The sequence below is a fragment of the Rhinatrema bivittatum genome, chromosome 12, assembly GCF_901001135.1.
Source record: "Rhinatrema bivittatum chromosome 12, aRhiBiv1.1, whole genome shotgun sequence".
In the NCBI taxonomy this organism is placed as follows: Eukaryota; Metazoa; Chordata; class Amphibia; order Gymnophiona; family Rhinatrematidae; genus Rhinatrema; species Rhinatrema bivittatum.
Window position 1 is genome coordinate 20,199,824 of NC_042626.1, and position 27,619 is coordinate 20,227,442.

The 27,619-nt window shown below is 48.9% G+C and overlaps 1 protein-coding gene across 6 annotated transcripts in view; it reads right to left on the minus strand.

Moving 5' to 3' along the window:
- Positions 1-1,370: 1,370 nt before the first annotated feature.
- USP2 (ubiquitin specific peptidase 2) overlaps positions 1,371-27,619 on the minus strand; it is a 40,412-nt gene continuing 14,163 nt past the window's right edge. For 5 of the 6 annotated variants that reach the window (XM_029572872.1, XM_029572874.1, XM_029572870.1 and 2 more), the window contains 12 exons: positions 25,552-26,294; positions 15,100-15,150; positions 13,149-13,272; positions 12,487-12,598; positions 12,116-12,226; positions 11,303-11,367; positions 10,372-10,475; positions 10,167-10,247; positions 7,509-7,587; positions 4,800-4,907; positions 3,970-4,090; positions 1,371-3,415 (listed from right to left, as the gene is read on the minus strand). In XM_029572872.1, the coding sequence (XP_029428732.1) occupies positions 3,328-3,415; positions 3,970-4,090; positions 4,800-4,907; positions 7,509-7,587; positions 10,167-10,247; positions 10,372-10,475; positions 11,303-11,367; positions 12,116-12,226; positions 12,487-12,598; positions 13,149-13,272; positions 15,100-15,150; positions 25,552-26,253 (1,746 nt within the window). In that variant the 5' untranslated portion in view covers positions 26,254-26,294 and the 3' untranslated portion in view covers positions 1,371-3,327. Of the gene's footprint in view, positions 3,416-3,969; positions 4,091-4,799; positions 4,908-7,508; positions 7,588-10,166; positions 10,248-10,371; positions 10,476-11,302; positions 11,368-12,115; positions 12,227-12,486; positions 12,599-13,148; positions 13,273-15,099; positions 15,151-19,717; positions 21,011-25,551; positions 26,295-27,619 lie in introns of those variants that run through there. The other variant, XM_029572876.1, reaches the window with a different exon arrangement.

A 27,619-nucleotide genomic window follows, 5' to 3' on the forward strand; every position in this document is an offset into this window, starting at 1 on the left:
AAGTGCCCCTTTAACCCCTTGATCATCTAACAGTCCAACTGACTCCCTCACAGGCTTTCTGCTTCGGATATATAAAGCATTACAGTAGTCTAGAGCAGAGAATATGAACACTTACATAAGGGTCCTAAATTCGTTCCTGTCTAACGCATATTGCAAGCACCACAAAACCCTGTTCTTGCAACTGCCTACAGCTGAGGCCGAAAAGAAAATTCTGTGCCCAGGCACACACCCAAGTCCCTTATCATAGCAGAAACTGGAAGAGACGCCCCCTCCCCCCCCACACCTAAAATGAATTGCGGGGGCATATTATTTCCAGTCTCTCTTGTAATACCCAAGAAGTCCTGCATGCAATTAAGACAGTGTGCATGGAAATCTCTCTCATGAAAAACTGCAATCCTTGAGGACTGGAAATGAAAGCCACTGGCATAGGGCAAAACCAGGGAAGGCACTGTGCTGCCCTTTTAGGGCTGACACTGTGGGGCAGTATCAGGTGAGGTACAGCAGTCCTTACAATGCTGATGCTGCAGAGCAGTAGGTACTACAGTGCAGGAGACGTCCTTCCAGTGCAGACACTGCAGGACAGTGCTAAAAGAGCTGCTGAAGGCACCGTTCTTCCAATGGCGACGCTGCAGAGTATTACTAGGTAAGTTGCTGCACTGCCAAAAAAAAGTGCTATCATTCCAGTAATAACGTTGCAAGACAGTAAAGGACATGTGCTGTGGTGACGGGATTGCTGTCACAACAGGGCAGTATTAGGTGGGGGCAGACGTTGGACAAAAGCATCAAGGACATGAGTTGCTTTTAACTGCCCCGTGTAGACTGACTTAAAAGGGCAGCACAGTGCCCTCCATCCCCTGGCTTGACACACTGGGCAGTCTCCCTCCTTGCAATGGACCTGAATCTGAGGCTAGGGGCTGCAGTGTCGGAGGCGCTCTTCCTGCAGTGCTGACACTGCAGGGCAGCAGCCGATACGGCGCTGTGGTTCTGTTCTTCCAGATCTGACTCTGCAGGGTAATAGTGGTGGATGCACTATAGTGCTGGAGGTGCTCTTCCTCTAATTGTAAGTACTAGGACAGGTGCCACAGTGCTGGAGATGCTATTTCCAGTGCCATTACTGCAAGGCCTTACTAGATGAAGTGCTAGGGGCAGCACTATAGTGCTGCGGGTGTTGTCCTTTCAGGGCAGTATTAGGGGAGCTGCTGCAGTGCAAGGCAACACTAAGGGGGGTGCTTTCTGTGCCAAAATTCACAATAATGATAAGCATGGCAGGTAGGTCATATTTTTGAAACATTTGTAGTGACTGAACGAGTACAGAAAGCTGAAAACACGAAGTTTAACTGAGCACAGAAGAATAACCACAGGAAGCAGCATGTTTTCAATGTTTCTAATAAGCATATGTAGTGCTGCATAGCACAAACAGCCTCCAGGATCCGAAGGCCATAATGTATACATCAGGCTCTGCAGACATCAGGCTCTGAATTGTGCAGAGCGCCTACTGTACACTTTACAAAGATCACATACCGTCTTGCTTACACAGTAAACAAGCATTCACTGTAAGTCTTGAGTGTGCTGTGCACAGCATTTTATTAGGCTGCAGGTCCCAAACAGACAATATTTTACCCTCTGGAGCCCTCAGCAAGGACCTACTGCATCTGAAGTGGAGCGTGCTCAGCTGTCTCTGTAACATCCTGTATGTATGAGAGGGGCGGAGGCGGCGGAAGAGCAATGTCCCAGTTTCACAGATTTAGCTCTCAGTTTTCCCTGGAGGTGCTTGTGATCAGAGCTTTGGAGCTACAAATGGGCTTAAACAGGTGCCAGAAATACCTTTTCATAAGGGCCCAATATCCCTTGGTAACTAGACTTTAAAATGAGGTAGCAGCCCTACTGAGGCTTCTCAGTTTCTCCCACTACTCCTGCCTAGAATTAGCGAGCGCAAGGATTTCATTCAACCCCATCGGGACCCCAATGGACTAGGTTTCTCCTCCACCCTCGGCAACCCATTAACTTTGTAAATCAGGCCATCACCACCCAGGCTTCCAATCCGCACACAATCCTGAGAAAAGTGGAAAAGAGATCAGTAGGAAGGGGGAAAAGGACAGACACAGAGACAGGAGCGGGGGGACAAACTCACAGGGCAGACAAAGGAGAGATGGGGGACATGCATCAGATATTACTAATGCCTGGTTCATCATTCTTTCAATCAAAATTTCAAGGCACAAGATCTTAGAATAAAACTACATTCCAGGACATGGAAATTCCTATAAGTCGCAGTAAGGCCGCCGAGAACAGTCACAAACGTGCAGGAAATTCCTGTAACAGTCGCAGTCACCAACACACAAGAGGTTCCTGTAAGGCTACCGATAGCAGTCAGTAACATGCAAGAATATGCTGTGTTCGAGTCCTACTGTCAGCCTGTCCTTAAATAAAAAATCATTTAGAAATAATTCTGTTTTCACCTCTGGTGCTCTTCTGATATGTGTGTATATACACACACATATCCTCCTCTATATACTCTGTATTTATATATAGATAGATAGATATACATACATATCTATATAGAGATATATACATACATATCTATATATACATATGGATATATAGATATATACATACATACATACACACACACACACACAAACTTGCAGTTATTAATAATACTTATGCATTATAAAAAAAAAACTATCACAGAGTTAACCTTCATGTGTTCTTCGGAGCTGAAGGATATTATTAAACATTATTATTATATTTGGAAGCCCTTTCTGCCCTGCATCAGCAGCACCTGCAGCCAGTTTGCACTGCCAGACAGCGAGACCACAGGTAATGCTCCAGGAGGCAGCCGTGCACTTTTTTTTTCAGTCTCTCCTCTGCATCAGCTGCAGCCCACCTGCGGCGTCAGTGGAGTACGCGAGGCCCCCCCCCCCTGCCCATTCACCAAATCCCCTTCTCTGGCTTAGGAAATGGAAGGAAGACCCCCCCAGAATGCTGGTGCTGTTTATTTCACACACAAGCTCACGCACACAGGCACAGGCGCACACATACACTCACACTCACACTCACACACACACTCACACTCACACAAACTTCAAATGTCCTCCCCCACCCTAGTATAAATGACTTGAGAGGTTCTGGGCTCTGTGTTTCCCCATTGTTTCTGGTGGTTTTTTATGAGAAACTTCTTTCTTATCTGTCTCTCTTCTTTCTTTTGCACTGAAGTTTTTATCAGTTCCCCCGAGAGGTACGGCGCTGTCTCTACTGTTCTTCTCTGGCTCACTGTTGCTTCTTAATTTGTTGAGTGTCGCGTTTTTTTGGCTGCTCAAGAAGGGAGCGCTACATGCGAGAGGACGGACTGGAGAGTTCGTAGAAGAGCACGTAGGCATCGCTGCTCCGCACCTGGCTGGAGGCCATGGGGGTCACTCTGAGGAGAGGAAGGAAAGGAGAGGCAGTCAGGGGGGGGGAGGCAAAAGCGGAGGAAAGAGCTGCGAGGGTGGGGGTGCAAAATCATTTCAGGTGAAGGCGGAAAGCGGGCGAGTTATAAGGTAAGCGATCTGGCAGGGAAGGAGGAGGGGGAGAGGAAACGTTTGAAGCTTGTGAGGAGGAGAACGGAAAAGAGACGCTTAAAAGGAGAGAGAGAGAGAGGGAGGCTGGGAGGAGAGAATTATAGCAGCCATATTGATCCTGAAGCAATCTTTGTAGGTTGTGATGCTTTGTATTAAGAAAAGTAGAAAAAAAAATGTTCCACTTCAGATGGAAAGGTTATAGGGAGAGACAGATTAGTGGGGGACATGCAGTCGTACAGGAGAGAGAGATTTGTGAAGACAGTTTATCCAGGGAGAGAAAGAAACAGTTAGGGAGAAAGGGAGACAGACTCCTAGGTGAGAAGTATCACAGGGAAAAGGAGAGAGAGGCTTAGTAAGGCAGAGTGCAGGAAAGGGAGCAGGCAGAGGCACGCCGGCAGCGTTCCCTCCTTACCGCGAGTCGTTGAACATGTGCCACTCGCCAGTCAGGGAGTTCCTGCAGTATGCCGTGTAATGTCCACCCATAGTTGTGCCAGAGTGATTGGAGACCGCATAGAGATTGTAGACAGCATGGGCTGGGGGGGGGAAGAGCAAACAGAGATGGCCAACGTGAAAGCACGCGCCGAGAGCGGAGCCAGGGTGAGCGCCGCGCTCCGTGTCACGTGCAAATCCTTAGCTACTTCCCCAAGGTTCCATTTGGTTAAAAGCAATGGGGTAGATTTTAAAAAGGTGCGCGCGCTACCCGGCACACGCACACGTACACCCAATTGAAATCGGAGCGGCCTGGAAGGGAACTTCCCTTCCCCCTAACCTGACCTTCCCACCCCTTCCCCTAACCTTTCCTCCCCCTAAATTTTTATTTTACCTTTTGCGCCTGCTGGCGCGCGATCCTTCGATACAGCAGCAATGGCCGCTGTGTCAGAGGCCTCTGGCCCCGCCCCCCGGACCGCCCCTTTAGTAAAGCCGGGCCTTTTTACAATAGGCCCGGCGTGCGTAACCTTTTTTTAAAATCCGGCCCAATGTGAACATCAGCCCTCCACCAACCACCCTTTCCTCTCCCTTAACCTGCCCCCCCAGACCGGGCCAGGATTTAGGCGCAGGCAATATAAGCAGCTGCTTGGGACGCCAAATTTTGATGGCGCCAAAAAATCCAGGCCAAAGCGGAGCCCGCTTCTGCCTGCTTTAGAGCCACGCGTCGGCCCGGCTTCAAAGGGCAATGCCATAACGTTCTGCCCATGGGCGTCCGAATCTAAAATCCGGCCCCTGCCTCAGGTAGAAACTCACCACTGCCATCCGAGGAGAACTCCCTCAGTTCCAGGTCCTTCAGGGGGAAGTTCACAAAGGTGGAGAGTTTACTAGTTCGGATTCTGGCCTCAGAGAACCTTTTCAGATCTGGAAAAGACTGGAGTCAAGGAAAGCCCGTGATGCAGCAAAATGCCAGGAGTCAGGGATGACCCTGAGACAGAGGGAGAAAAGGAGAGGAGGACACAAGGCAGAGCTGGAATCAGAGGGCTACAGACAGGAACCGGCAGCTAAGGACACGCACGGGACAGCCTGGGACCAAGGACGGTGGGATGCAAGGGAGAACGAAGACAGAGAAACGGAGAAGACAGCTAGGAGTCGGGGACAGACAGAAAAGCAGTTAGCTGAGGAGAGAGCGATGCAGGGATGAGCTGGGAGCTGGTAACAGAGGAACACAGGGAAAAGTCCGAAAATGATGGATAAAGGGAAAGAGAGGGACCAGAGGAAGAGATATGAGCGAAGAACAGAGGGACAGCAGGGCACAAGAAAGAGACATTTATGTAACGTACCCATCCATTCACAAATCTGCAAGAAAGCATCCGCCCATGCACCGTATCCATAGTATCCATGTATCGATATATCTACTGCATCTATCTATCCATCCAGTGAAATAATTATACGCAGAACACCCAATAAATATCTAGAATACTCTCAATATAAAACAGATTATAGTGCTTGCTTTTCCAAAAGAATCAGGTTTTGGTGTTAAACAATCGCAGGAGAACAACCACTGTTATTACAGGTGTCCATCCATCCATAGTAGCCATCCATATATTGACAAAGGGGTCGATTTTAAAGGATTCTGGCACCTAACTTTCAGGCCGATACAGAGCGGTGTGCCGGTGAGCGGGTTAGAAAAACGGACGCTCATTTTTTGCCAGCATTCGTTTCCCTAATTCGTTGCTGTCAGCGGGCTCGAAAACCGATGCTGGTAAAATTGAGCGTCGGATGTCGCACCCGCTGACAGCCGCCTCTACTGCTAATAAGGAGGTGCTAGGGACGCGCTATTGCCCCTAGCGCCTCCTTATTAGTGCTACTCCTAATTTGAATAGAGAATCGCACGCCCAGGAGAGGTGCCTGGGCGTGTGTCGGGAGAGCGGGCGCTCAACACGGAGCGCCAGCTCTCCCGCACCTTTTACTGAATTGGCCCGTTTGAGCTTATTTTCACTAGACAATTAAGAGAATGAAGTTAGGGTGGAGGAAAAAAGTTAGATATCTAGAGCTGATTTTCAGTGCTAGGCACTTAATTTAGGGGAATGAAGTACAGGGCTAAAATGTAGATCCCTAGTTTCTAGGGAAACTGTCAGCCAAAATGTTAAGTTGCTAAAAATTCCCCCACATTTAAGGAACCTAAAACTTGGAATGGGCATTTTTTTTTTTTAAACAGCCTCTCACGATATCCATCCATCTATATAATCCAATGACACAGTATACGAGTAGGTAAGTAAATGCAGAACCAGCTGAACCAGCAATATGCAGACAAAAACTGAAATGGAAACTCCAAGAAGCCAGACTCTGTCTACTGTGTAACAATAGAAAATCAGAATCACCATTCCTCATAAAGCAATAAAATCAAGAAACATAAAGCATCAATTATAATAGTAGAATCATACTAATAAAATAAACATTTCAAAACTACTGACGAATAGATCGTCTATTAAAGTCATATACATTTTTTTTTTAAATTCCCAAGCACCAATAAAATATTTCAGAACAGCAGACACATCAAACACCCAATAATTACAACTAATGAGGATAAAAAAGCCCGTGCTGTCCATACCTGGGTACATGATTCCCAGTCACCCTGAGATTGTCAAGGATTAGGGGGCTAGGGGGACACCCAAACTTTATCCCCTCTTGCTCAACTCGCATGTTCATTCTCACTCACACATACATACATGCTCTCATACATACCCATACACTCTCATACACAGGCTCTAAGTCCCTCTCTTCCCCGATGCACACAAAAGCTCTTACCCCCCAGATTCCCTCATACACACACACAGGCTCTCACCCACACAGACCCCCAGGCAGGCACTCATTCATTCTCACACATACATAGACACAGGCAGATCTCAGGCAGGCACCCATTCTCTCACATACACCCCCCCCCCCCCAAGCAGGCATCCATTCAGTCTCACACACACACACACAGACCCCCAGGCAGGCACTCATTCATATTCACACACACACACAAGCTCCAATTCATACACATACACACACCGAAGGCAGGCCCTATCTCTTTGTTTTGCCGGCAACCTCTGAGCCTCTCTCAATCCTGCTGCCGCTGTCACCGCCGCCGCATGGCTGTTGGGAAGGAGCTTTTTCTGGTACTGAAGCCCGTTCTGCTGCCTCCCCGTGATATTAAAAATTGGCGGGTCTAGCACGTCCTCCTTGCTGATCTCGTGCATTGCGGGCCTGCACAGATGGGGTGTCCTTCTCTGCTCAGCCGCCAGTGGCAGCTGCACGGCCTCTCTCTCTCTCTCTCTGGCAGCTGCATGGCCTCTCTCTCTCTCTGTATTTTAGCTGCCGGTGGGATGAGGTTCCACCGGTGGCTTCATGCACCTTCCCCACCCACGGTTCGACATTTGCTGCCTCCTGGAAGCTCTTTCGTGGTGCTGTCCTCCCCCACCCACCCACACACTTTTTTGCGCACCCCTGCTCTAAGGCATAAAGAAATGCATAGGATATGAAGTACAAGGATCTTTGGGAACTTCTGGATGGTGAACTTCTTTGTACATTTCCTCCGAACCTTACAGCGACAGCACGTCTGGAAAAAAAAAAAGGAAAAGAGCAAGAAAGAATCATCACAAGGTGTTGCCTTTCTGATTCCTTTGCCATCCATGACAATTCTTTCCTTTTACCAGTCTGGGATAAAAACTTTCAACAGGACACCTAACTGCAACGTTACTCATGTAGATTTCAGCCTGCACAAACCCAGCTGATTTTTAGAAACATTGGGTTGTTAAGTGGCTAGAAGTACTGTGCGTACCCTTATCCATTCCAAAACAATGGCATAGCTTTGGCACATTACGGCATGCTCACTCTAATCATACTTTAAAAGAAAAAAAGCAATTAAGATGTATGTATGTAGATTCCAAAGTTGTCTTCAAAACATCCCTTGAACACCCCCTATTATCTTATGTGTTATCAAAGTACATGCACACTTTTAGAGGCTGAAAATCCAGTTACCTGGATATGGCTGATTTGCATGGGCTAAAGGAAAATTGGTTCTTACCTGCTAATTTTCATTCCTGGAATACCACAGATCAGTCCAAACAAGAGGGTTCTGCATCCCTACCAGCAGATGGAGGCAGAGAAAAAAAAACAAACTTTGAGACACTGCTACATAACCGAGAGTGCCACCTGCAGTCCTCAGTATTGACCTGTACCCAAGCCAAGATGACTACCCAGCCACACAAATTGAACGCCCCCGTTCAATGCGAGCAGGAACCAGGTTGGATTCCCTGATCCGAAGCCGTCACATCCCACAAGGAACTGAAAACCTTCAACCAAACAAGGTGAACTACCTATTTGCATTATTTACAATCAGATAACCTTCGGGTCTTTCCAAGTTATGCTTACGGGCTTTTGAGGTATTCCAAGAACGAAAATGTTCGTTTCCTGATCATACCCCAGAACAGTCAAGACCAGTGGGATGTACTCAAGCCCCTCTACATTGGGGGGGAATCCGGAAGACCAGCACACAACACGAGTCATCTGTTCCAGATGACTCGTGCCATCTGGAACAGATGCCCTCTGATCATCAACTGGATCAATTGTTGGGTCATCTGGGATCAGCTCCAGAAGCTCCTTGATCCCCTTTCTCATTGGAATCTGTAGAGGACTCCACATCCTCTCTCTAAGAACTTCCCAAGACCCAGGAGACGGAGAATTCCTCCAGGCTTTCCCTGAGGCCACTCTTCATGCCTCTTAGCCAGAAGTAGAGACTTCTGGGGCAGCTGCCACTTACCTCCTACCCCCTTTTTGGCTAAACACGACTTGTTGAGTAGAAGGACAATGTCTGTAGAAAAGTGCTCCGAGTCACTAGCATCCCCGCTGACCACCTCTTCAGTCTGTTCTCCCTTGCTGTCCCGATCACCAGGGACTTCCTGTACCATTGGCCTCAGAGGAGGAGGAGAATCCCCAGCCTCTCTGGAAGCTGCATGCTTGCGAGCACATGGTGACAAAATGTCCGCCGTTCCTGCAGAATCCTCCAACGTATGAAGATCGGGCGACCCTCTGGGATGAAGAATCCACAGGGGTCCCCTCATCCCCAGCAACACAAACGGTACACAGCATACCTGCAGAGAGACGCAATCCACTCTCTCTGCAGGTCTTACAAACCTTCCTGCAGTCAGCAGCCTGTGCCATGCAGTCACATGCACTCAGCTGCGCAGTCAGCATCGGCCCTCACACACTCGCTTTCCCACCTCAGGCAGACAAAAGCGTATGCCCCCAGCTCACCCTCCTGCAACAGCTCTTGCAGCCTGTACACCAGCGGTATTGCTCCTTCACACCACGCTGCTGCTTTCCTAGCTCTCGGCTGCATAGTACACTTTTTTTTTTTTTTTTAAAGATACAGCCAAGGAAAGAAAAAGGAGGGCACTTCCCTGTGTCCACTGGCAGGCACCAGTGATGGGACCACAGAAGAGCTGAGGAAATCAGAACCCCTGGCTTTCAACCCTCTGGATGCTTCGGGTCGAGACCGCCAGGGATAACAAACCCCCCCGGCTCACCTGGCTCTACCCGAGGGATGGCCCATGAAGTCACCTAACACCTAGGGGAGCTAATTCTTCTTCTCTTTCTTCTTTATTTTTTGAAACTCCAGACTGCAGGGTTGCACCTCTACCATCTGCTGGAGACAGAAATACTGAGGGACTGCAGGTGGCACTCTCTGTTTTGTAGCAGTGCCTCAAAGTCTTTTTCTCTGCCTCCATCTGCTGGGAGGGATATGACCAGGAACTCCATTTTTTCCTGTGTAAAAGGTGCCTAAATCTTTGAAAACGTATCCCTTTTATGGTGACATGCATGTACATTGCCATGCCAATATAGTTTCTTGGATCTGAACTGCATAAATATGTGCAAAATTGCATGTTTATGTGCGTTTCTAAGCATGGATGTGTGATTGTATATACAGTATATATATATATATGTGTGTGGTGTGTGTGTGCGTACAACAATACATGTGATAGAATTTCAATATATTTGGTATGTGAGTTTCTGTGACTGAAGATGACTGAGCAATTGTGTGTATGTGCGAGACTAAACATAGGTGAGACTAATGCTGCAGTAATGCCGGCAGAAGCTCTGTGATTTTTTTTTTTGTTGTCCTTGGCTGACACTTACTGGCTTCTCGTCTCCATCCAAGATGTCTTCTTTGGTAAACAGTCTCATGCAGTCCATGAGGGACACTTCGGAATGCCCCTTCTGTACAGAAGGGAGAGACACCATCAGTAATTCTACACGGGGCAACCGGGTACGAGTCTGAGGGAGAGAAGTGAAGGGATGCAGAGAGAGAGAGAGAGAGAGAGAGAGAGAGAGAGACACGTACCTTGGCGATAGGCAGTGACAAGTCCCAGAAGGGGTCGAAGACCGTGGAGCAGTAACTGCACTCGCTGCACGTCAGTGAGCTCTTCAGCTGGCCAACAAAGAGATCTGGGAATGGCAGTAAAAAAACAGAGAGGTGAGCGGGGATGAGGGGGCAGAACGCAGGTGGGAGAGAGAGAGGCAGAGGGACGAGTACAGCTGTAATGGGGCGCAGCACAAGTGAAGGCAAGGTACAGAAGTGAACACAGAGATGCAGCCAGAAAATTAGAGGCAGAAAGAGAAGCACTTGTGAAAGAGAGGCCGAGTGCCGAGCACACAGTAATGGAAAAGTATTTAGAAAACTTAGGGACCAGCCAAAAATATATCATTAGGAACCGGGGGGGGGGGGGGGGGGGGGGGGGGGGGGGGGGGGAAGCCTTTTTTTTTTTTAAATGTACACTTTTGGGTCTATTTTTGAGGGTTTTGTTGTTTTATTTTGCTTTCTTTTCCTCCTCACGCATCAGTCCAATTTCTCTCTTCCCCTCCACTCCAGCCACCCCCTCCCTTCCCTTCCTTGTTCACATTTTCCCCCCTTCCCTACTGCCCAGCAGGTGCCAGGAACCAATTTTAGGCACCCAAGCGCCTGGGATTTTTCCACCCACGAGCGCAGCCGAGGGCAGACACAGAACACTGAATACAGGGGTAGGAGGGAAAGCAGAGGTGAGGGAGAGCGCAGGTAAGGGTATAGCGCATAGGTGAGGGAGACCACAAAACTCCAGAAACTACCGAAAAGCACACAATGAAGGCTGCGCAATGATATCCCCCTGATATTACATTTCAAACCCAGTAACTCTTGGTATTGTAGAGAATTCTGACACTGATAGAATGGTGGATCTCAAACATAAAATAAACAAACAAACTACCCCCGCTACAGTTTCTTACACCTAGCAACTTACCCACAATCTTGCTGTCTTCCCTTTCCAAATATTTCTGCCACATCTGCCTTCCCTTTTCAGTGTCCCTGTGGAAGGATAAGGAGCTCATCAATACCCTTTCACCTTAAGCCCCAGCATCCTGTGCTGGAGACAGACAAGGCAGCTTATCTCGTGGCAGTTTGGGAGCCTTCACCTTTCCCTTCTGACACAGGGCATGCACCCATGGAGAACATCACGCAGAGCAAATGGGACCCCTTCCCTCCTCCTGCACACAGGGTATGTTCTCTTGGGAAGCACTATACACAGCAAACAGAAACCCTTCTCGCCTCCTGCACACAGGGCATACATCCATGGGAAGCACCATATACAGCAAATGGGACTCCTTCCCTCCTCCTGCATACAGGGTATGTTCTCTTGGGAAACACTATACACAGCAACAGAAACCCTTCCCTGCTACTGCACATGGGGCATGTACTCATGGGAAGCACAGTACACAGCAAATGGGACCCTTTCACTTCTGTTACAGCCAGTCTAAGAGTACTTGTGGTACAGGTATTTTTCTGAATGACTGTGGGCACAACAGCTGCTTCTGGACTGGCTGCTGTTTTCATTAAAAGAAAAGCAGGAAGCAGAAGATACTATTTTTCCAAAAATCCTTTTCTTTGCTCAAAAATCTTCATTTTTAATCAAAACAAAACAAGGGCATGCTAATGCTAAAGAAATTCCAGCTAAAATGCAACTGCCGTTACACAGAAAGCCCTGAAGTTATGACACTGAATGAGAAGAAAGAGTCCGTCGCCTCCCAGCATGCACTTCTCTGCCTCCGACACTTACGGGAGAAGATCGAGGTCGCTGGAAGGGGCTTTGGGCCGCACTGTGACACGATTCACCTCATTGTGAAGCCCATCCAGGAGAAAGCGTAGGAACTCCTGGGCATCTTGCTGACTGTGGGAAGAAGGAAATAAAGGGAGCGTGAAAAAAAAACCCAAAAACAAAACAGAGGGACAAAACAGGGAGGGTGAGTGAGAGGAACAGAGAGAGGGAAGGTGACAGAAGGAGAGAAGAAAGAGTGGAATGAGAAAGAAAGGGGGAACGAGGAGTGTGAAATGGTGTGGGAACGGGCATGAATACAGAAATAATGATCAATAGCACAGACTCCCACCAGCAACCCCTGCTCTTTCACAAATGGTCTCTCCGTTACTCACTTGTAGCCCACAAAGCGGGGAGCATACTTCTGGATCTGGGTCTTGAATTCCGATGGACTCACCACCTCATTGGCCGAAGACGTCCACATGGTTTGTATCAACTGTGCAAATGCTGGAAAGCGAAACAAAGAGAGCAGGAGTTATAAGAGAGGTCGGGGGTGTTCACTCTACAGCTAAGGTCTCGGCATTTGCTGCGGCAGGATTCTTAATTTTTGCTGCGGCAGGATTCTTAATTTTTGCTGCGGCAGGATTCTTAATTTTTGCTGCGGCAGGATTCTTATTTTTGCTCTCTAAGGATGAAATGTGTGAGGCAATAGTGCTCGTGAGTATAGAAGAGGTTAAGATCTGAGCGTGTGCGAGTGTGTGTACAAGTCAGAATATGAATGTGCATGAGTCTGCAAGAGTGGAAAACAATCGTGCGGCCATGCAATAAACAGACTGCTCACGCCTCTCTGGACCACAGCATGGTGCCAGATATAGCTCCTCTTCTCCCCACCATTTTTTTTTAACTCATACCTTTTTTTTTTTTTTTTTTGCTATCCTTCTCTGTGGATAAAGAGTGAAAACTCTCTTCTAGGGGGCAACCTTCTGTTCCTTCAGTAAGGCAACAGGTTACACTGGGCTCCCATTCCCAGCCCCACCCCCCCCCCGGCATTCCTTACCTTCCATAAGAGCAGTGTTGGTGCGTCGAGCACTGCTCAGATCCCGGCTGTACAAGCCCTGCAGAGAGTATTCCCTCAATTCTTTGGTGTTACTCAGGCACTGCAGGATTGAATTCATAAAGCACTAGAAAACAGAAAAGGCAAAACCACTGTCACTCAGATGGGGAGGGATGCAGGGCGTGTGAGGTCGAGCCACAAGACCAACACGCGTGCTGATGAGCCAACAGGCGTGCGTATGAGTGCTCGTGCGTTCCGGTGTATCTGTGCATCTTAGCATGACTATTAATGTACTATGTGTTGATGTGGGTGCTCAGATTTATATTACTGAATAGCATTTAATAAAAAACTTTTCTCTACAGCTAGTGGCTTTAAGCATTCTTATGTCAATGAACCACAACAGTGTGCTGGTGAGTCTGTAGCTATCCTCAACTGCCAGGCTTCCTCCTTCCTTATATATGACAGTGCGCTGCACACCAGTATTTCAAAATTAGAGTGTTATCTTATCCAGGATGCCTGCTTGCAAAACTACCTTTTAGGGATTATGCTTTGTGCACGTATTTTCCCTTTGTATGTATTCGGTTTATTGTAACTTGCTTTAGGTACTGTTCTCGCAGGAAGGCACGTAATAAGTCAAAGAACAGAACAGCACTTGCCACAGCTACAAAATGCATGCGCTCACTGGCGCCTGCTTTCTCTGCAGGTAGACCTTTGCTGGAAAAGTCCGCAAAAAGATCTGAAAATGCCCCCTGCACGTGTGTCTGTACTCCTCTAGACCTACACCCCGCCCAAATGGCTCGTCTCACTGTGGCTAGAAGCACACACCCTGTGGAATGCCGTGCAGCCATTTAACTGCATCGAGGGAGGTAAATTTTCCGACAAGTGATTAACATGGGGTAAAACGCTTTGAGAATTGTTCTCTTAAAAAAAAAAAAGTTTTTCTGGTCTACTAAAGAGTTCCATTAATCTCTCCATTGCGCATGGCTACGAGGCGTGCTTCCGCAGTCACTCGCGCCGGAGAAGCACTGGCCTGAATGTAATCTAGGATAGGATGGGAAAATGCCAGCAACCAAACAGATGAGCTTTTTTCAGAAGATTTTGCTTGACAGCTAAGCAGGTGCCCAGGTAAAAATCAGGGACTGATAACTGCTCTCCTCCTAGGCAGGTAGAAGTACTTGTGCTGATTTGTAGCACAGGTGTTTTTACCAGTGCTGCAAAGGGGCCGGCAGACAACGCGCTGGGATCTCATTTTTGAAATCATAAGGGGCTGTGTTTATGGTGCAGACTTTGAAAAGCAAGTGCTGGGCGTTTTCCTTGGAAAATCAGCTTGCAGGCCCAACAAGCCTGCAAGTTCCCTGTAGGGGTTTCAAAATTGCACAGATCCATGTTGGACAAAAATGTACTCAGAAATATTTGGAAGTCTAGTGGCCTTTTCTTGATTTTAAAGATAAATGTGTGTTATATTGCACTTCTATATGCCCCTTCCTCAAACAGTGCATTTGTTCACTTGAATATATACAAATAAAGGTCAAAAAGTATCATAACTTTTTTTTTATTGACTTTAATTTTAAGGCTATAATGGCAGTTGGGTATTTCGCCTTCTCATTTACAGAGCCATTATATATATTGCTCTTACTTCAGGAACATCCTTTTTTTTTTTTTTTACTTTCATTGGCAGCGTCACTGCTGTTGGACAAATGTTTCCTGCATTTGTGTATGAACATTTTTAGCATTGTTTAGACTGTGCTTTGCAGAGCTACCTCAATGAAAAAGCTAAAAGTTATTAAATAAAAACCCCCAAAACAACTTTTTCTGCCCTGTCCTGAAAACGAATTCACTCAGTAGAACACGGACTATCATACTTCCCTTACTCCCAGAAAACGTCCCACGGATAAGTCATCCTCTTTCAAGACCCTTTCTTGACCCATACAGATGTGGCCCCCATCAAACTTACTGTATTGCCTAGGTTACGGAGGCCCGTGAGGCCGTGAACAGTCTTGGAGTACTGCAAAAGAAAAGCAAGACAGACCATCAGCTCTGAAATATGGGGGTGGGTGGGTAGTGCATTCATTTTCAAATGAAATGAGAAACATGACATAAAAGAAAAAAACCCAACAACTTGCATTCTGGTTGAAAACAAACCAAAAACAGCCACCACCAAAATTGAAGGTTCCCCCCGGTTGTCTTGTTTCATAAAGTCAACAAAAGCCTCCGCCCACCAAAAGCCACAAAACGCAGTCCGCCCGCCCGCCCCAATCTTCGTACAACACAATAATGCCAGCTGGTGCCATTCTGAAACCAGGACCCGGAGGGGCAGAAATGACTGGGGATAGCTCCTGCCCCATCTGGCTTGCCACAATCGCACGGACGGGGCAAATTACTACCTGTGAGAAGGGAGTGGAGGGTGAAGGCCCGGTTTGTTTGGGTTTTTTTTTTTTTTTATTTCCTCTGCGCTGGAGGGTGGGGTTCAGAGGAATGTTTCTTGTTTTTTTTCTTCTGTGTTTTTCTTTTCATTTTATGTTCATTTTGTTTATAGTAAACAAAGCAAAATTAACTTAAAACAAAACGAAAAGAAAAACCCAAAAACAAAAAAGCAAACTTTTTTTTTTTTGTGTGTGCACATCCCTACAGAAACTAAAAGTCCCTTGAAGGGAGCGGCTTTCTCCCTGCTCAGGCCCGAAGGCTGTGTGTGTGTGCTGCCTCAGTCCCTGTCTGTTCCCTCAGATGGAAATGTTCACGTAGCTCCTGCAACTGCAAACTAAGAAGTGTTTTTAGCACGTGCAATTTATGCAGTCCAGCACACACTTTGCACCTATTTGCACTGGTAGCCAAGTGGGGGTCAAAACAATGCACGTACAATTGAGAAATCATTCCTGTGTGTGCGCTATTTGACTCCCCTGACCTAAACAGCCAACAGGAATGCCTCTTTGCAATGTAACCGGAGGTGCCCTATGGAACTTGCATGCACTCTCCGTCACATCTGACAGTGTCAGTTTCCAGTCAGACCATTTTATCCGGGCAAATGCCTTGGAAGACTGCCCTCCCCATGTGGCACTATTCTCAAGAACAGATATGCCCTCTCCCCACCAAGGGCATCAGGAGTGTTTCTCCCTCCCCTCCTCGCTCTCATGCTGCTGTTCCTTGAGGGCTGGCAGATTCTGGGGAAAGGTTCAGGCTCTGGGTTCAAAGTCTGCGGTAATTACTTGAGGGTTTCTCTGTAATTCTCAGGCGCGTGTGAAACACACACACACACACTTTCTCTCTCTCTCTCACCCTTACCCCTCTACCTGCTCCTTCTCTCCCCCTTTTCCCTTTATTTCATGAAGCAGGAACAGTTTCACTATTTCTCAGCAGCGAGAGTTTCCTCCCGGCTGCTCCCTTCTCCCCCATCCCCAAGCAGTTAGAGAGTTACTATTATCTGGCAAGTTTGAAAGACCAAAGGTCCATCCAGTCCAATCTTCTTCCGATGGCCTAACAGCTCTCTCTCTCTCTACACTTTGCATCTGCACTCGGTTCTGCAGTTGTAAAAAAAAAAAAAAAAAACACAAAAAAACCACAACCCTTTTCTCAACCCCACCCAGTGAGGGGCTCAGAATCACAGGACTAGCACTTTTCCTCAGCACGTATCCCTAATCATCGCCACCACACTTAGTGAAAGTGGTGAGATCTATTTATTGCCCCTTAATGGTAGAGAAAGAATGCCGGTTTTATCTAAAATCACGCTCAGAGCCCTTCCGCTGAGAACCTATACAATATGGGTGGGGGTGGGGCCAGTTAACACCTTGCCATCCAGTCCCACTGGGGACACAATGGTCCAGGCAGATTTAAACCTCCTGCTTTAAAAAAAAAAAAAAAGTGTATTTGGTAAAAACATTTCTTAGAAGATGCCTGTAAGGGTCCCTGGATATATTTGCATTGTGTTACTACATCCCTTTGTAAATGTCTTTATTCTAACATAAATAACCCCAGTTTGGACAATCTTTCAAGGCTGGACAATGCAGAGTGCCACAAGCCTCTCTGTCTCCAGCAGTGAGTTTCCTCTCAGCAATGCCCTTTCAGTGTCACCAATGTCTCCAGCAGCGTAAGCTTCCTCTCAACAGTGCCCCCGTCAGTGCCAGCAATAAAACTCCAGTAATATGAGCTTCATAGGAACATAAGAAATGCAACAATTGGGTCAGATTAATGACCCATTTGAGCCATCACTCTGTCTCCAACAGGGACCAATCCGGGTTTGCTTGGAAGGAGGGAAGCAAACAGATCCTAACGGGGGGCCCACCCCATCACTGCCCACCAGTAGTGCCACTTCTCCGTGCCACCCGTGGCTTCAGCGGCGGTGCCGGTGCAAGGATGTTCAGCCGCCCTTGGCGGCGACGTCATCCTACCGCGTGATCTCTCTCTCTCTCCGCGGTCTCGCTAATGCAACGTATCGCGCCAGGCATGCCCTCACATCGACCGCGGCGTCCTGCCCACTTCCGGTGCCCTAGGCGGCCGCCTACTTCGCCTAACGCCTCTCGCCGGCCCTGTTCAGCAGCGAGTTCCCTCCTAGCAGTGCCCCTGGCCAGCTGTAGTTAGGATTCTGGCAGGGTGGCCTTCCTCCCATCCGCGGCAGCCTGGATTTCAGTTTCCGCTGTCTCAGTACTCTGTAGCAGGCTTATCCTCTACAAGGCATTGCCCCGAGACTGATTTTGGGACTCTATGCAAAGTAACAGAGGGACTGCTATTCAGGCACAAGCAGACTTTGTGCGTCAGCTGTCGTCAGCTCATGAAAACAAGCAAGAATGACCTTGAAATAACCCTGCTCCCCATCTCCAAAACGCACATACACCTTATCCCCCACATCCATCTAGTCCCTTCTCCATACACATACACCTTCTTCCCTCCCCTGGAGACATCCTGGCCCTCAAAATTATGGGCAAGTCCCCCTCCACATACACATTTTACCCTGCCTCCCCCACTCCTGCCACACACACCTTATCTCTCACCACCATATAATCAGTCTACTCTCTCCCCACCCACCCCATGCACACTGGAAACGGCAGAGACTGGAATATGGTGTAAGAACCAGTGCTGCCCTCGTCTCTAGTGATGCCATAAAAAGCTATAACCGCACTATTGATAAGAAGTAGATAAAGTGAGTGCCTGCCACTGCCTTTCTATTGTGTGCATTTCTCTGATCCAGATCCAGCCCTGGCACACTCCCAGGAGGGAGGGAGGGAGAGGAGAACATTCATTAATGCCCAGACATGCGCCTTTTGCTCCTATCATCTTCTCAGTGACTGCTGGGGGTTCTCACGAGGCGAGTTTCCTTACAACAGTGCCCACTCGGTTATCCCATGGGCTTCTCCCAGTAGTGCCCTGCTGCTCATCCAGGATTGTGAGCTTCCTCACAGCAACGCTGTCACCTAGGCCCTCCAGAAGCTTGCCCCATTCAGAGGAACTTTTGCAGTAAGAGCTTCCTCACCACAGCGCCCTAATCACTGCTCTGGCAACATAAGTAAGCTTAGCCATGGCGGGGAGTGTGACCTTCCTCATGGCAGTGCCCTGGGAGCGTAAGCTTCTTCACAGTGGTGCCCAGTTATGCCCAGTCATTATCTCTTCCGTGGCTCTTGTGTCCTTGCCCCTCACTGCTCCTGCTCTACGTTCCCTGGTGGAATTATGGGCCTGATTTACTAGGATTTTACTCCCCTTCTGTATCTATGAGAAAAAAAAGGTTAGTACATCCCACCCTAAGAGAGAACACAGAGGGAGCACTTATCCCAAACTCCAGCTGTTAATAAGGTTTATGAAGGAAGGCTGCTGACCGTCAGAGCTGCAGGAGGCTGGATCCAGCTGCCTCTCTGCACCCCAGGAGGCACAGGAGATCCCTAGTTTATTACCCCTCTTCAATGCTTTCGCTCTATGGCTTCCTCAAACGAATCTCAGCAATGTTCAGAGCGACCGATCCCAAAAATTAGCGTTGTGAGTGTTTACGGCACTGGAGGTTTATCCATCCACGTTTACAGGAAAAAGGAGGCCTATTTTCTGTGGCATGGAACATGCGAGGATCCCCCTCCCCCCCCCCAAAAAAAAAAATCAACCATTTGTCCTCGTTTCCCTCCCCAATACATCCTGAAAGTTTGGTGTGGGTGCTAGGATTCAGAGTCATATAACCGAAGACTGGGGCACAAGAGTGTCTTAATGTATGAAAGTAAAGCGCAGGAAACGGAGCATGGATTCAACAGAGAGAGAGAGAGAGAGAAAAAGAAGAGGCAAATCAGAAGCCAGCATCTTTCATAAAGGTCACAGAGAGCAGAGCATTTAAATGTACAAAGCATTTTCCCCACTGCCTTCAAGTATCCCCTAAAGATTTAAACCACACGTTGAGCTGTCAAGAAGTCTGTACGGGTGTGCCCTGACCCCAAGCTCTCCTGGCATCACAGGCCGAGCCCTCTTGCCACACACACGTATGCCCCCACACCCCGCTTAACCATAATTATTATTATCATCACGCCCTACCTTCTCCTACCACATGCACATCCCCAGGCTTACGTTTCCTTATCCTTCCACAAGGCGCACACCCTCTGCCCTCTTACCTTTGCCTTATTGAGCAGGAACTCGAGGAACGTGGAGAGGAGCAGGGACCCCGACACCGAGTTTTCCTTTTGCAGCTGCTTGCTGAAGATGGGGAGCTGGGAGACGGGAAGAGCCTGGGGCAGGGTGATTGTGTAGGAATTCCGCATTCTGGGACAGGCCTGAAGGGGCAGGTCACAACTTCCACGCTAAACCAAAAAAAAACGACCCGGGAAAGGCGCCAGGGAGGGGCTCCAGTCACCGGCTGTTCAGACCCTTGCTGCTGAGCTTGTTTGCTCCTGGGAGGGAGGGTTTGAAAGCTTGCTTTAGTCAAACGACACCCGCGCGCGGGTGCTGCCCGGGATCTCCTCTGCGTGCAGATGGCAGGGCTGTCAGGGTCTTCTGCCTGCCAGGTGGCTCTGCTGCCGTCCTACGGTCCCTGCGCAGGTGGGGAAGCAGCAGGCTCCCAAGCTGGCACCAGAAAGGGTCGGAGGAGGTGCTGACGCCGCGGGGACACTCGGCCAGGTGGGAGGAGGGAAGATCCCAGCCAGCCTACCTTTCCTGCGCCTCCCCGCAAGGCCAGGGGTAAGCCGAGGAGGACTGAGAGGAACGACCCGTCAGTGCCACACCCCGTGTCTGCCTCCCTCCCTCCCACGAGAAGGAGCTGCCAAGAGCGGCACTCTGCAGACAGGCAGGCAAGCTGGCTTCTGGCTCCCAAGGCTGGCAGGCTGGCCACTGGGCTAGCACCGAGGCCACGTGTCACCGTCACAGCTCCGATGAACAATGTTTGGCACCGAATTAAACCATGTCTGGAGAGAGAGAGAGAAATTAAGAAGAGCCTAGTGCTGCGAATGCCCCCTAGCTATTCACTGCAAGGTCCGTATTCAGCCGCTCTCCGGCTGAGCTAGTTGGCTAACTTAGCTGGGATTTTCAGCGTATTGGCTGCACTGCTGAATATACTCGGCTGTCTGAAAGCTAGCAGGATAAGTTTAGGACAGGTTTATGGCACTGCTAGAGTTATATATATATCTAGTTAACCAGCTAAGTAGTGGCCGTTAATCCTGGGCAGATATTCATCCCCCGCCACTTAGATGGATAAGTCAAAACTTCCCGGCTAAGTGGCTCTGAGTATCTACCTCTGTGTGACCAAGCAATTAACTTAGGTCTCCTTCTGCTACAAAACCTCAAACAAGATCAGGGAATCTGAACTTTGCCGAGTACAGTGACAGCTTCATAGGATCTGTAGGAATCACTTTCTCTGATGTCCGCTCTTGAGGGTTTTCACGGAGGTCTGGAAACTCTTCCTGGAATCAATGGTGTAACAGGGGACATGGCACCTAGGCCCTTAAAAAGAAGCCCCCCCCCCCCCCCCCCGAGTCTTTCAGTATAGTGCTTGCCAGCACCTCAGCAAGCAGCATGGAGCATGAACAAGGAACCATCGTGAGCCACAAGAGGAGGAGATGCTGGGGTGTCCACAAAGCCCATCGGTGTAGCAGTCAAAGTCAAAAGTGGGAACCTGGGGTGGTCACGTGCGGCTTATCCCATGCACCAACTGAAGCCACGTGGCGCCCATCCCAGGTGGTCGCTGAAGCCTCAGAAACCGTGGCAGCCATGCAGAGGTCAACATAAGTGGCTGCGGATACCTGGGGTGGCCACGTGGAGTCCATCCCATGTGAAAGCAGAAGCCGCAAGGACGGGCAGCAGAGCAGGACCAACAACACACCGGTACTGATTGCTCCCAAATTGCCCCACCTCCTTTGCCACTGTACGTCCACCCAGGTAGGTGAGATGGGAGAGGGGGGGGGAGCAGCCTAGGACATGGGATCGTGCAGTATCTACATTTTTTAAAATAAATAAACCCAAACTACTGACTGGATCTGTTCCTGCACCCAGTTCAAGATGGGGCAGAAGATGGAGAGTGGGAGAGAGAGTGAGTAGGATGAGATTATGAGCAGAAGCAGGAGAAGGGAAGGATGGGAGAAAGAAGAAAAAATGTAACATATTTTAAAGAAAATACACAAAAGAATGAAGAATACTCGAGGATGAAAATGAGAGAAGCAGGAGAAAGGAACAAGAAAAACAAAAAAGAGAAAGGGCATTAAGAAGAGCAAGATCTTGAAGGTGCGTTTTTAGGAGGCTGTAAGATTCACGGAGCAGGGAAGTCCCTCGTACGTGTGTCAGCACTGCGCTGTGTACATCCAGCAGGGCTGCAGAGATGAGAAGCAGTCCTGGAATAAAAGACCAAGACAGAGGAAAAACTTGCAAATGGGCCTTTAACTAACCACTGTATCAATGCGCTACATTACAATGCCAGCGCCCAGCAGGAGGTTGCAGGGCTTTAGCTATGCACAGGTACCGGGGCGAAGGAAGGGATCTGTTTAAATCTCGGGCTCCAGTGTGCATCAAGGCCGCGCATTTAAAAGAACACAAAAGCCCCAGATGTGGATAACCTGCCAGGAATCCCAGTCACTGCTACGATATTTCTCTGTCATTTAGGATAACTTTCTACATTCATCAGCATGATGGTTTCAGTTTGGCGGTAATTGAACGCCACAGGTTAAAAGGTCAATGGTATAGGAATGGTCCTTAGTGGTAAGTTGGCTATCCTGGGCGAGCTAGGCAAGGGGAAGAACATGGAGAGCGGGCAAGCACGGGGAAGGAAGGAGAGACAGGAGAAAGGGGGGGTGAGGCAAAACGGAGAGAATAAACGTAATGGAGGGAGAGACGTATACCAGATGAAAGAATTTACTAAAGATTGTGAGGGATGGATGGTGATAGCGGGGAGGAGGGTGAGTCAGGCAGGAAGGAGGACAATGTGGAGCAGTAGGAGAGATTGGAGGGCTCACTATGTGAACATGAGTCCTCCTAAGGCCTTGCTATGCCACTGCCTACAGGGTGTTCTAGCCCCTTCATTTTTTTCCTCAATCTGTGTATATTGGGAAACCTGCTTAGTGAATCAAGGCCTAAGTCACAGTCTCAAAGTTACACCACAAGGCGAGATCGCAGCCTCAAGATTCAGGTGCAGGTCTCACTCTCCTCCTGTCACTGGTTTATCCATTCCATTCACTGCAAGTCCCATCACTGCTAGGTCAAGCACAAGGTCATGCTGCAGGACACAGACAATTACCACTGCAGACAGAGATGCAGACCCCAGACGCTCACTCCTCTCCCAAGCGAAGGGCCCTCTCCCCCAACCTGGGCTGTCTCTCCCAGGAAATGCGCCTCCATCCTGCAGGCCGTCTCTCCCTCCAAGGTACAGACTTGGACCCTCTTTATCCATAAGATACAGTCCTGGGCTCTCCTCCTGCCAGGCATCTTCTCCCTTCACCTTCCTCAGGCACAGCTTATGAGCCTTCTTCCCTGGATATTGACCCCAGGGTTTCTCTTTCTCTCTTCTACCTGATACAGACACTGGGATCTCTAACCCTGGTACAGGCTCCAGCCCCCGACCCCAGGCCCGTCTGCCACCTTTTGCGACAGGGGCTGAGAATCACATCCGTCCACGTTGTGGTTAAAAATAACCACATTCTTTTCTGCCCAAACTTCTCTGATGTCTAATAGCTTCTATAATTCATTCACTAATTTTTCTATTCCTGTCAAAGTTCACAACACGGAGACCTAAGAAACAGCATCTCAGGGCCATTTTCCTGTGCAGCTTGGTTAAAAGCTCTCATTGGGTGTGGGTGCTCCAGGACTACTGAGGATAAGATTCTTTGATCTTGCCACTAAGAAGAAAATGGGGTAGCAGCAAGATTGTAAATCAACAAGGCCTTTTATCTTTCTTTCTCCCCGGCCAGCTGCACCTCCTCTCACTGACCCCACCCTCTTCCTGGGACTGGGGGTAGGGGCCTGGATTCCCCTGCGCTGGAGACCTACCCTGAGGGCAGGCAGCCTGCCTCCTGCCGAGAGGACAGAGGTGCTGGCAGGATTCTCAGTAATAAAAGGACAGAGTCACGTGACAGAGAGCAGAGCCAGTTCTGAGAAGTACAGTAACACATGAGCCGTGTACAGTGTGTTCTGCAGGGAGCAGGGAATCAGCCTGAATAAACCAGATCCCGGCACCTGAGCAGCCGGCGAGGGGCAAAACAGCAAACTTGTGTGACTACATCTGAGGCTGACAGCCCTAGGTCCTGTGCCGGACACACAGAAACCGGGGAAGTGGTGTGCGGGGGGGGGGGGGGTGCAAGTATCGGTGCCCACAGACGTACCGGGTATGAATCCACACTGCATGTGCGGGATGGCCCTGTCCTAATGGTATTTTATATCTACCTGTGTTCTTATATGTTGTAAACATGCACATACAGAATATTGGGTATGTGAGCGTACGTATGTGATATATGCATGGATAGCGGGGATGTATATTTAGAGCATGCTGTTTTTATGTGTGTGAACGTATAAAAGGTGGAGCATAGCTGGGAGTCCTTTAGGAGTGGCCCTGGGTTTCAGGATTTCAAGTCCCAAACCCAGGTAATCCAGAAGACTTTCTCCGGGGCACCCGCAGAAAAAAAAAGCACCAAGAGCAGAAATGCGGCCCTGTAAGCTCTTGGGTGGGAAGAATTAATTGAGGTGGCAACGATAAAAAAAAAAAAGCTGATCCCAGCAGCAAGAGCAGAAAATATCTGCACAAACAGGTCCTCCCTCCTGCACTGCTCCACGTTTCTACCCCTACATCTCTCAGACATACAGGGTGATGGGGGGGTGGGGAGGGATGCAGGCAGAGCACTGTAGGAAAGAGCTTCCCTCTGCCACTTACTGGGGGGGGGGGTGTGTGTGTGTGTGTGTGCAGATTTCTGTCCTAGCACCACCCGCTCAATTCATTTGCGTCGCCTTACACTGAGCATGCTCACGGGCAGCCAGCTCTTTTATGGGAGTCGGGGGGGGGGGTTGAATAATGGAACTGTGGAAATTGTTTACGCAGAAAACATGGCACACACGCATATATATTATATATATACACACACACAGACACCCGGAGGGAGGTAATCCTCAGCACATTCAGTCCCTACCTACGCATGGTCAGGTGACTCACAAGACAACATGTTTCAGAGGAGGATCGCCCCGCACCCAACCTGTTCTTCCACGCTCAAGCACAGTTATACAACCACACAGTACAGCACAGGGCATGCAGGCCTTCCTGCGAGGACGGGAATACAGTGCACCCGAAACCACTTACTGACTTGCAGGGAGGGCAATTTCCACAGGGGTTTCCCTGGGTTAAGACTGCCTCCATGCGTGCGGGTGAAAGTGCGCGCTTACATTTCACACCCCGCGTGCTTTTACCCCTACGACTGCAGAGGTGCTCCTGGGACAGAGGTCAGGCCGGGTGGGGGGAGGGGAAGGAACCACCAGACAGACCGCCAGGTAGGCAGACAGATCGGTATCTATCCGGCTTAGTGGCGGCAGCTGCAGGCACTTCCCCAGAGAGTTACAGACTTTTTTTTTTTTTACATTTTTAAACGTTTTTACTATATTTTCCATAGCGCTGGAAACCTAACGCCAGCCCTAACCCTGGAGTTAACTTTCTACTACTCCGGGGTTACTGGAGTACTAGAAAGTTGCCAGATGCAGTCTTCTCTGCCTTGGGGAGTAATGCTTAATGCCCTCATTGGCATGGGATTTCCAGACGAAGGCACTAAAGCAGGACTCCCGTTCAAGAACGCGCCATTTTCTGCACGCAAAATTCCTTGCTGCGTTGGGGGGTACGTTTTTTTTGCGCGCAGGAGATGCACGCCCAAGAGAAGGCCCGAAGGTGCGTTCAAACTTGTACGCAGCCTCTCTGCATCGGCCTGCGAGACTGCCGGGACACGTGCCGCCCCCCCCCCACTCCCGTCCCGTCTCAGGAAGCTGAAGCACTCACCGCGCTCTCTTTAGTAGGGGATCCCGTCGGCTTGTCTGTCCTGTCCCAGGAGTAGCTGAAGCGGGTGCTGGATTTTAAGGCGGGGCTGGAGGCGTCCTGTATGGAGCTGCGCGGAAGGCTGTAGCTGGTGCTGCTTTTCTTGCCGTACATCTCACCGGGGTCGGTCTTGATGGTGCTCCGGTAAGATCCCTGCAAGTTGTCCAGATCCACTCGGCTACGGCTGAGAAGCGGGCTCCTGGAGGCTGCAGTGTAGTAGGAGGTGTCTGAGGTGTGGAGACTGGCCATGCCATCAGCGAGGTCTGCCTGGCTGGAAGATTTCCGCCGGCTCAGTGATATTATCGGGGAGGGACTGACCTGTAGGTAGTTTGCATGATAGCTGGAAGGCCCTCCATAGGTGTAGGGATATGACCCCCCAGTCAGACCACTGGTTGGGACCTTTGTCCGACCTAAGCTTTCACTCCTTTTGCCAATGTCCACTCGAGGGAGTGTTCGCCCTCGGTCCTCCGAGGAGGATGTGTAGTAGTGGATGAGCTTGGAGGTGTTCCCTAAGTAGCTGCTGGAGATGCCAGACTTGTAGCTGAGTTTTTCCCGCTCAATATAGGAGGAGCTGAGGTTGGAGGTGTATGGAGAGTAACCGCCATAACTGCTCTTGGTGTAGGGTGGGTCCGTACAGCGCTTCAACGTAGAAGAGATCTGAGACATGCTGCAATCTGGGAGTCAGGGCGAGCCATGAGAAGCATCAGCTGTGAGAAAAAAGGGGGTCAGAAGGCACCATTAACGTTGGGAAGCACAAAAAAAAAGTCACCTGCATGCAAGAATTAAAGGTACAAGCCCGGGGTTTCACCAGTGCTGGGGGGTAGAGGAATGGACAGGGTCACCTGAAAGTGAAACCATTTTGAACCCCAGCACTGCACAGCAGGAACCAAATTTTACTAGGCTGATAACGCTTCAGCACCTTTGCACGCTGCCCAGCTGCTGTTAGGTAGTGGAATGCCTGCTCCCTCGGCATCCCACGGAATTGTATGCTACTTTTTGTTCACATTATAAACAGTGCAAGAGCGCACACAGGCAAAAAGCCACAAAAAGCAAACCTGCCAAGTGACCCAGTTTCCAGAGGGAGACTCGAGGCTGGTCTAAGCGACCCCCTTCTGATGTACTAAGGTACCTGTGGTGCTGATTTCAAAAAAGCAGAAATCAGACTGTAAATTTAGGATGTGCATTCGTATACGCGTTCCTTGCCAACTTTCTAGTACACGCGGGAAAACAGATAGTATGCGTGTATCCCATTATTAAAAATACGCGCATGCTCTCCGTTTCCCGCGTGTACTAGAAAGTTGGCGAGGTACGCGCATACCCGCCAAAACGAATGTGATGAATGCAACATCCCTACTGTAAATAACTCAATATACTGGGATGTAGGTTCAATAAATCAGGGCTGACCGAAAGTGTCTCAGGAAGATGGTCTATTGGCAGCTCTGCAAATGTGCTAATCCTCAAGTTTTTAAAGTGATAGTGTTATAATTTATACTCTACATAGTTATTTATTTTGTTTAAAACATTTATTCCCCACACTCTTTACAACCCTAGGTGCGTGTCACATTCATATTAAAAAAAATATTAAACTTTTGTTATCGCCGTTTCACAGACCCATGGTGACTTACAAATTAAAATCATAAAGCACAATATTAAAAGATATAGCCTCAAAACCTAAAATTCAGTCTATCCACCTCCTAATACAATCATAAGTTATTCCCTTCAGCCCTCCTCCCACTCATCCCCAGCCAGCCCTTCCTATAGTATCCTCCTCACAGGAGGCCAACAGTAAACCCACTGAAACAGCTGAGTCTGCACAGCTTCCCAGAAACAAACAATCCATATTATTAGGATCACCAAAAACAAATGATAAGAACATAAGAAGTTGCCATACTGGGTCAGACCAAGGGTCCATTAAGCTCAGCATCCTGCTTCCAACAATGGCCAATCGAGGTTACAATTACCTGGCAGGTGCCCAAAACATTAAGTAGATCCCATTTACTAATGCCAGTAATAGCAGTGGCTATTCCCTAAG